General features: G+C 50.3%; 2 protein-coding genes and 1 non-coding gene across 3 annotated transcripts in view; all 3 read right to left on the bottom strand.

The window, feature by feature from the left end:
• LOC135817775 (uncharacterized) overlaps positions 1-3667 on the bottom strand; it is a 7490-nt gene extending 3823 nt beyond the window's left edge. Inside the window, exon 1 of the mRNA XM_065331015.1 lies at positions 338-3667. Coding sequence (XP_065187087.1) covers positions 338-3073 — 2736 coding nt within the window. The 5' untranslated portion in view covers positions 3074-3667. The remainder of the gene's footprint in view (positions 1-337) is intronic.
• A 1167-nt stretch (positions 3668-4834) lies between these two features.
• LOC135817773 (uncharacterized) overlaps positions 4835-10000 on the bottom strand; it is a 32432-nt gene continuing 27266 nt past the window's right edge. The window contains exons 18-23 of the mRNA XM_065331014.1: positions 9724-9798; positions 8558-8628; positions 8205-8263; positions 7866-8040; positions 7045-7212; positions 4835-5399 (exon numbers count right to left, since the gene is read on the bottom strand). Of these exons, the coding sequence (XP_065187086.1) occupies positions 5229-5399; positions 7045-7212; positions 7866-8040; positions 8205-8263; positions 8558-8628; positions 9724-9798 (719 nt within the window). The 3' untranslated portion in view covers positions 4835-5228. The remainder of the gene's footprint in view (positions 5400-7044; positions 7213-7865; positions 8041-8204; positions 8264-8557; positions 8629-9723; positions 9799-10000) is intronic.
• Trnap-ugg (transfer RNA proline (anticodon UGG)) lies at positions 6007-6078 on the bottom strand. Its single transcript has one exon. It is a non-coding gene; the product is annotated as a tRNA-Pro (tRNA).

The following is a 10000-nucleotide window of genomic DNA, read 5'->3' as shown; positions in this document are numbered from 1 at the left end:
ATTCGAATCCCACCGCTGCCACTGTGTTATGTTCGGTGCAAGCCACACAGGAGTCCATTGCGGGACAAGACGAGGACAGATTAATTTTACAACGAGCATGCGCATATAATACAGAGAGAGAGAGAGAGAGAGAGAGAGAGAGAGAGAGAGAGAGAGAGAGAGAGAGAGAGAGAGAGAGAGAGAGAGAGAGAGAGAGGAGAGAGAGAGAGAGAGAGAGAGAGAGAGAGAGAGAGAGAGAGAGAGAGAGAGAGAGAGAGAGAGAGAGAGAGAGAGAGGAGAGAGAGTACGGAGAGAGACAATACGTCAGCAAACACTATACACTACACGCAGTACTCACGTCGGCTGGCGTGAGAGAGTCGGTGCTCGTGCCGTTCACTTCCAACACAGCATCACCCACCACCATGCCGGCCTTCTCGGCACAGCTGCGCGGCTCGATGAATGAGATGAACACCTGCCGGTCGTTGGGCTGCATAGCCGGCGGGTCCTGGTCAGTGCCGTTGGGAACGCGATCGCACTCGTCATCCATGATTGTGTACTCACCAAACTCAATGATAGGTGTCTGCGTCTGGAACCCCTCCAGAAGCACAGTGCGCTGTGAATTGCGAGGAGGCTTCACGAGTATCGATTGCACTCCCTCAATATTAGGTGCCGATGCTTTCCGCGAGTCCCCGGGAGATTCCCCCGAGCCATCGATCGTAGCCAGTGGATTCGGACTGGAGCCACGTCGATCAAGCCGCGCAGCAGCTGGGGTGTTACGTCTAGTGTGCTCGGACACTGTTTCTAATTCAAAACTGTCGCCACGGTTACGGCCAAAGAACTGCGTAACGCGTGTGAAGAACCCATCTTCCGGTGCACTTGATGATGTTGATCTGCTGCGTGATTTAGGTTTGATAGAAGAGGAAGCCTTCTTCCTTCCGATAGGTAAACTACTAAAGTCCACTTGATCTTCATCCAGTGCTGAGTTGGCGACAGGGGCAGAGGCAGAGATTGGTGGCGTAGTGTAGCCCGACGACATGGGAGATGCTGCTGCGCTGGCGCTGCGCTTCGAGACGGCTGGTGGCGCACTCTCTATGGACAGACTGTCCTGTGCAGGTGCTGCCGCTGCTGATTGCCTGGACGCGTGTTCGTCTGATTTGGTGCCCGGTACGTTCTCAACCGTCGCTGTCAAGCTGGCCGAAACTGGCCGCTCAGACTCATGGTCGCTATCGCTTTCCTCGTCGGAACTTTGCACACTACCCAGTCGGATCTCCAGACCTAGTTGTCTCACAGCGCTCACGCTGATCTCCCTGCGCAGCAAGTTCTCTCTGACGTCGCTTTCAACAGGCCAATCAGTCGACATGCTCGTCTCCAGTATGTCACTGAGCTGAAGTGGCACCGGGCTCTCGGCTGTCTCAATCGTAGTTGATCTCGGCGATGCAGGCTGACTGGCGGATGAACGGCTGGATAGGCGAGAGTAGATCCTCTCAGTAGCCGGTATAGAACTTTGGCTCGACGAAGAGCTTAACGGACGTTGCAGCGGGACGTCCTCGGGCGTACAGCCCCCCTGCTCTCTGTGACATTTCGCTGCTTCGCTGATCAAGCGCTCTGCATCGCCCAGACCCTGCAGTATGCTGGTCGGCAAGCAGCCAACCATCGGATAGTCCTTGGTTGTGGCCGATGTCGTGATCTCCACATCAACACGCTTGCCCTTGCGATCCGTCTTGGGGCTGCCGCTGGGTACATCGGCCTGGCGTATGGAACGTGTGAGGCTTGGGTTTGTGATGCGCGGTGGCTGGGACTCTGCTACATTGCCGTTGCCGGCCGTGGGTTTGTTGTCCTTGCCACGGCCACCACCACCACCACCGCTATCGCCAACTCCTCCCGCACCCTTGTCGGTCGCCGCCGTAACAGAGCTGGCCTCCGGGCGTTTGTCGACCTTCATGTCGTAGCCGGGACGTCCGCTGGCGGCGCAGTGCAGCAGGGCAGTGCCCGGACGGTGAAAGTGGCAGCGCCATCGGCCATCACGCGTGCGACCGTACACCGTCACCACATCTCCGGCCGACACAGCCGACGACAGATAGCCCGGCACCAGGTAGTACTCTTTCTGTATACACGTCGTGAAGTGGCAGCGCTCAAATGCCGATCCCGACGAGCATGCTTTCTCAGAGGTCTTGTCTAGATGGCGTCCACGGAACTGTTCCTCTTCCTTCTCCAGCTGTTCTAATAGCTGCTCTCTTGCGTGAAGTTGTTCGTGTAGGCATGTTAGCCGAGGATCCGGTAGGAGCGGATCCTCTTCATCGTCCTTTGCGGGCGACATGGCTCCCGGATTTCCGGGCTTTTTCACTGGGGATGATGCTGGTGATGTTTTCGGCGTTCTCGTGGATGGAGGAGTCACAGCGCCCTCCTCGGATGCCTCGGCGAGCACCGCAGAGTCGGGACGTGTGGACGTTCTCATCAGGCTGAGCATGTTGCGTGTGCGCAGCGATGCCTTGCGACTCTTCCGCTCCAGGGTCACACGACTCTTGACCAGCATATCCAGTGCCTCCACTCGATCTCGCTCCTCCTCTGCCTCGTCTTCAGCACCACCAGCCTTGCTTCCACTGCTACCAGCACTACCACTCCCACCATTCGCAAGAGCAACGGAGACGCAGTCCTGGATCTTCGCAACCCAAGTCATTACAGAGACCTTGTTAGCCGCTTGAAATCGATACTCGCTCATATCCTGACAAGTCAATGAAAACACGTTGTGCCTCTCATTGCCACCAGCAGTCCCAGCAGCGGCCACGGGTTTGCTCTCCTGACCGTTGGACCGCTGTGACTTGTAATCAATGGCCAGCAGGCAGTTCGATACATCCAGGAACCCAGCCTTGTTCAACAGCTTCGGATCGGCCAGGCTAGCTGGAGGCGTGGTGCAATACGCTGGATCCTTCTCTGCGTCCTCGTCGCGATAGAATCGCAGTGTCAGGCCGTGTAGAACCGTGTAGTAGAGCTTCCACGCTCCCTCACGACTCTTGCCGCGCTCGCTGACACGCTGCTGGTACAAGTAGCCCATCTTGCTGATGCGCTCGCCAGACGGACTCAGCGTGGCGGCCATGCTCCTGGACACTGCGGTGCGTGTGCGTCTCGCTATCGGAGTTGCGGCTGTTGTTGCTGTTCGCTGACTTGCTGTTTCTCCTCACCGCGCCAAGACAGATCTCTCGCGCCCACGCCACAGGAATATCAGAAGTCACTTCAGTAACAAGACGAGGCTAACGGCTGAGTATATTATTCACCGCCCGTGTGCCTAAACTGAACTCTTCAAGTGTCGAACCGGCCGGTACACTCGCGTGCGCCAACACACTACACTGGACGTGCACAGCAACAGTACTGCACGGTTCATCGGCTGCCGCTTCTTGAAGAAAGAATGGCCGGTGAGGGATCCTGGTACGTATTTCTAGTAACACGCCGTTGTCACTGTAGCGTAGATCTTCAGACTGATAGTAGTGATACTGAGAGCAAGCCTGAGGGTGATGCTGGAACTTGAAGAAGTAATTATGGACGAGGAGGCTGATGATTTTTGTGAAAATATTGTCTTGGGTATTTGCCACGCATTCAGACCACATACCGCAGTCTCTACACATGGACACAGTCAGAAGACCTGCACTGGAAAACGCACAGCATGGGTCAAGTGCGACAGTTTGAAGGAGAACTGACTGACTGGTACAGTCATGGTCTATCCGCGCGGAGCCCAAACTGCAGAGCATGGTAGTCATAGAGACCGCGTAGTCCGTCTCTTCCATCCCATGTATGTCCGTACCAGACCATCACAAATTCACAATGACTGCTGTGATGGTCTGTCATGATCATCGCAGTGCAGCGACTCGTAGATCTAGACTATGGCCAGTATGGGGTAGATCTACCGGTGTACTTGCTCATGGTCAGTAGGAAACCCGGACACTGCATACAGGGAACTACACGCAGAACTGGATCAGATCTGGACGTAGTCGTAGGACTCAAGCTTCGTAACCATAGCACATGCCACCATACATAATCGTGAGCAGTATTATCTTGTCAGGGCCCGATTGTACTGCACGTGTGTCATGTGAGTTAGGGAAGACAACAATGTCACCCTATTAGTATTGAGGAATCCTAGCAGTGCTGCTAGTAGGTACAGTATAGCACAGCAACCTCCCGCTGATTGTCATGCGCACACGCAGCCTACATAGTCATTATGTACTCAGAGTAGCTAGCACTCGCTGATTGCTAGCAAAACCAGGGTCTGAGAGGTGTGTGACAATCTGTCAAATGGGAAACTACCCAACGGGGAATTCCCGGAATGTTTAAAGCGAACCATAACGGCATAAGGAGAAACACAACCAATGCCGGATCAGGACAGTGATGCTGCATGGTAGTCACGTTGACAAAGTCTCCTTTGAGAGCATCAGGAGGGAAGACGTTGCTACCTAGGGCATGTTCGATTGGTAGGATCGGGATCCCGATCCACCGGATCCACTGGATTCGCACCCTTTCGATTGGTCGAATCTGGATCCGGATCCTTCGGATTTGGATCCGGTCAACCCACCTCGGGGAGCAGGGTTGACCGGATCCAACGGATCCAAATGTGACCTTTGTGCGTATATGGCGGGTAAAAATTGTTTTTGTACACATTGTGGTACGCCCACGTGCCGGCCACGTGGATGGAGATAGAGCTAGCTAGCTTGTTGACTTTTTGTACAACTGGCGCGGTATTAAAGTACGACTTTTTATTACTTCGTCAACATGGCAACAGTCAAGGCCCAAAAAAAGTGTCCAGTTGACTCTGAAGGATCCGACGGATCTGAGATCTGGATCCCGATCCTTACCAATCAAACATGCCCCTACATTGTACTTGTATAAAAAACCTATCCACATCATAAATAATTTAAAGGCAATTTCAGCACCACTTGAACAAATGAAAAGAGCATTGTATAATTGAACTGAACAATAATTTCTAAAGTAAAAAATATTTCTGTGATACCAACCTCTTCTTCAAAAAAATACTTCTAAAGTAAAACAATAGCCCTTCACACTTGAGACAAATAAGAACCTATAACTCCTTGCACTGGCGGACCGAATGAGAAAGAGCATGGGTATGACGTGCACCAGTGAATGTATTACACAGAGCACTGCAGTCCCACTAAACAGCTGCTACTGTGCTGCTGTGACGGTGCAGTAGCCCAGTACATGTAACTGGACAACCTGTGATACCGTCATCCATGCTCCGTGAATCTTTATTCGGACGTAAACTTGCACTGTCCTGCTTCAGCGGAGTCTCTGGCACTGCCACACTCCACGGTAGCCTTCAGTGAGGCTCCAACAGTTCCAGATGCAGTGAGCACTTCACCGGTGGGTGTCAGAGCGGAAACACTGATCTCCTCGCCACTGGTACCGGTTAGAGTGACCTGTGCACACATACACATATTATGTACATACACAGCAAAGACTACAGACACTTTGTCTACACATATGTACACACACATATGTACACACACATATGTACACATCCACATACACACACACACACACACACACACACACACACACACACACACACACACACACACACACACACACACGCACATACACGAAAGCATGCACCCGCACAAGCACAACACACAACCTATGTTTGCGAGATTACGGTGTGTCACCTTGTATTCTGCAATTGGCCCGGTGTAACAACTGTACCTTTGCCAGCATCTTGCTTTTCTCAAGGGAGTTCTGGATTTCTTGTCCGGTCGGATATGCAAAGTTGCAGTGTGTGAAAGGCTGAAAGTCCAATCGGTTTCTCTGACAAAAATAATACTCCAAGGTACATTTCTACGTTGGAAATATACGTTCTATCATTGAATGATGACAAGGTTGGTAACCGTTTTAAAAGCATAATAATCATGCCAGAAGACTGCAAAAAAAAGAATAATATGGAACTAAATATTCATTGGCTTGAGGGAAAGATGCAAACGGGAAAAGTCTGAAGAAAGAAATGACTGTCACCAGCAGGACGAAAAAAATGGGCTTGTCCGGGATTTGAACCCGGGACCTCTCGCACCCAAAGCGAGAATCATACCCCTAGACCAACAAGCCACACATTGGAAACATGACGAATGCTCTGTCCATGTAGTCAGTTACTGTATTGGCCCGCAACAGATTTCTTTCTTTCTTTTTTTTCGAGAAACCATGAACCTCGAGAACAGAATACTGCATGATAGAGGTGGCTGACGCTCAACTGTGGTGGCAAAACTGGAGCATCTCCGCCGACCCGAGGTCTCGGCTTCAGCGACACTTCAGTGCACCAAAAAGTGGGGAGGAGTAGGCACAGGGGGAGGGGGAGTACATTTGTATAGAGGGTGAAAAATGGAGAGATGGTACATGCAATAAAGGAAAAAGGGGGAGCCAGGGTCTTTCTGTATGTAATATACAGTTCCAAGTTTTTCAAACATGTGCACGTGTACTGGTTTCCTGCATTCATGTTCGGAGTAGTCTGGCTGTAATGTTCATTGCCGTGCTGTGTGGTCACGTGCCTCGGCATCCTGCTGCTTACGCTCTCTTTGTACGCATTCATGTCCGGCGATAGATCAGACCTCATTTCCATAGGTCCGGGTCTCTGGTTTCACACTTGCTTTTTGTTGCCGTGCTGTGTTATATAACATGGCGCTTTTCCTTTCGGCCGAGGATTCTTTTTGTAAGTAAGTTGGAAACACAAGGAAGTTTGCAGTGCGAGTTGAGCCTGAAGTGATACAGTCCAGAATCCAGTAAAGCGAGCTAGACAAAGAGCTGGCCACGTCCTGACGCCATTTCTGTTATTATCAATGCATTCCGATAGCACTACAAGTGGGAGTTGCATACACTGGGTTGCCGCATGCCTTTCGGTGCATGCACAATGTGTACTGGTGCTAGTACCAAGGAGTTGTTTGTTTGTTTAGCTATATTTTATTTCACCATTAGCACAGGCAAAATCTGCCTTCTCCGACTGGGCGTATTGCCACAGTTCTCGCAAAATGATGAAGATGATGCTCTATGGGGAATACTCTCAGTGTGTCTCCAATTTACCTCAAGTCCTTGTCCTGCATTTCCGGTTATCGACTGGAACCGTTGCTTGGAGGCCACTGAGAACTTCATCCCTTCTCCCAGGAATGTCCAGCCATTGGCTAGTACCGGTGCTAGGACGTAGTACTTGAAGGGATGCAGGGGCAAACTGTGAGTGGGAGTTTTCAAATGCTGAAGCAAATAGGTAAAAGCACACAGGCACATCACATAGACAGCTAAAGGCAAGAACAAACAGGAAGATAGATATACTCAAAGTACATGTGTATGAACACAAACGCTGTACAGTGTCAAGTCCAGGATGGATACATTGTACATGTCTGGTACAATGCCCGCTTGTCTCTCTGTCTCTCTGTCTCTCTGTCTCTCATCCTTTGGATGCAGGAGGTGAACATGGTATCTTTGGGGGAATCTTGGCAGAGGCCGCAATTCTAGTCATTCGATGACTGCTAATCTGAACGTCTGGTAAGGTACACTATCTTGAAACGACTCGTGGACGGCCCTTCCCTCCATCCCCACCCCCACCCCCACCCCCTCCACCCTAACCCAATGCAATATGCTCGATGTTATGGATTTCATATGCCGCTGCCTATGGGTCCAGGCAAATTTGAGGCGCTTAGCAGAAACTTTTGATAGCGGATACAGCAAGTGAACAGATTCCATCAAGCTGGAACTTAAAATATGTACTGACAAAAGATTACTACTACCATGTATGTGTGTGAACTTCCAGGCTATAATCAAGGCCAAACAAACAGTCTGCATGTCCTATCCCACACTGCCATACAGCACTGCATGCTTACACGTGGACATTCGCAGGCGACACTCACCTCGTCTTTGGGCACATGGATTTCAAGCGGTGAGGAAGCATTGAAAGTCTGCCATTTAGTAAAGGCGCACGCAGTGGCCGTCATGTTGCAGTTCAGCATGTAGTCGTACGCAATGAAATTACTTCCGGCTGGGGCTTGGATGAAACTAGTGTGGAGGGTGAATGGATTTGGCAACCTGGCACACAGGACAAAGGACACGGCCAAACAATTTGTATCCCAATTCAGCAGATTCTTTGAAGGCAGATTTACTACTACTTAGGCAAGCAAAAAGCCACCAAATCTCAGATAGAAAATGCACTCCACTGTGAGTATCACTGAATATCTGCATGACGCACTTACACTGCAGCAATGATGTAATGGAATCGGACTCCGCTGAAGTCGGAATATGTATGCCACAGCTGTACAAACACCATACATACACACAAACATACATACACAAATACATGTGCATACATAATGCATACACATACATACGTGCACATACACACACACACACACACACACACACATAGTATTATGCACACACATGTACAACAGCAGCCAAGACTGGCATTCCACAGGCCATTGGGGTATTGACTTACATGCACACAAAATTCAGAATGCCAACATATGACACGGTTTGTTCAACTTTCCACAACACAGAATGGATTAAAGGTAATATACAGTAGAAGTATCCCTGGCAGTGACCTCACCTCAAATGGTTCCATTTTCGTGTCAGAGAACACAGTCTGGAACACAACATCCATAATGATGGCGGGTGCATCTGATGACATCACACACATGCATGGACAAAATATGCAAGTCCGTACACACACGCATTCACTCACGCAGGTACACACACACACACACACACACACACACACACACACACACACACACACACACACACACACACACATACACACACACACACACACACACACACACACACACACAAGGCCGACAGGAACGCAAAGACAAAGAATTCACCCGAAAACTAAGCACAATGTCACAACATAATGAATGAGCACCCCACGGTCAGCCGTACAGACACACAATGGACTGAATAGATATAGGAGTGCCGTAAAATCCCGCCAAAGCGCCCGGCCTCTCCCATGCGCCTCTCCCTGACTTCTTGTATGGCTCTGTGAAGTGTGATGCCGTACCGCACTGCAGACGCGTGCTCGACCCGGTTGGAAATGCACGCAACTGGTCACCGACCCGGTTGGAAATGTACGCAACTGGTCACTGACCAGGTTGGAAATGTATGCAACAATTCACACCCTCGACTCCTGACCAGGGATCGCACAAACCCTGGGATTTGATCGGTCTGTACGACTTCCTGCTCTTGACCTTCGGTCGCTGTACGAGACACACACACAGTTTTCGTAGGGCGAGTACTTTCTCATGGACTACCGAACGCGGCAAGTAGGACTCGCCCATCCGCCCCTCCCCACCTGGACCTACCACTCGAAGGGTGGCGGAGGTAGGGTCGCTCTGGCGGGATTTTACGGTACATGTACAACATGACAAAGGCCAACTCCTGTCTTGTATGTGTAGGTTAGTATACAGTGGAATGTGCCCTCTGTTCACACAGACCTTACAGAAGCCACAGAAGCCTGAACTTCCAATGCATGCAGAACGGTTTTTTGCAGCTCGCATTCAGAACGATTTTTTGCAGCTCGCATTCCTCGCTACCCTATACTCAAGCAAGATATCTGTTTGCACTTAAACTGGTCAGTTCATGTGGATAATATCTAGCATATTTGTTCCATCATTATGATGATGGAACAGACGGTGCTAATGTCTGCCATGAGAATTATCACGGACACTTAGCCATCAGTTGAAAACAAGACAACGCCTCTGCTCGCCAACTAACCTGGTTTAAGAATCAATCCATCGGCCCAGCGACAAGTCCTCTTCAGCAACGCCACCGTATCCTCATTCATGAATTCTGCACGAAAAGAAGAAATGACATCTCACTCGGACTTTTAGAGACAGACCTTGGAAAGGAGTTGGACCGGGCTGAAGTGAAGGTTCTGAAAGAGACCTAGGGTTCCCTGTAACAAGGCCATGCCTATTGGGACTCCCCTAGTCAAATAATAAATACAACTACTACTACTACTACTACTACTACTACTACTACTACTACTACT

Source organism: Sycon ciliatum, chromosome 5, assembly GCF_964019385.1.
Source record: "Sycon ciliatum chromosome 5, ocSycCili1.1, whole genome shotgun sequence".
Taxonomy (NCBI): Eukaryota; Metazoa; Porifera; class Calcarea; order Leucosolenida; family Sycettidae; genus Sycon; species Sycon ciliatum.
The sequence above is the reverse complement of the archived record's forward strand: the minus strand, read 5'-3'. Positions and strand labels throughout refer to the sequence as shown.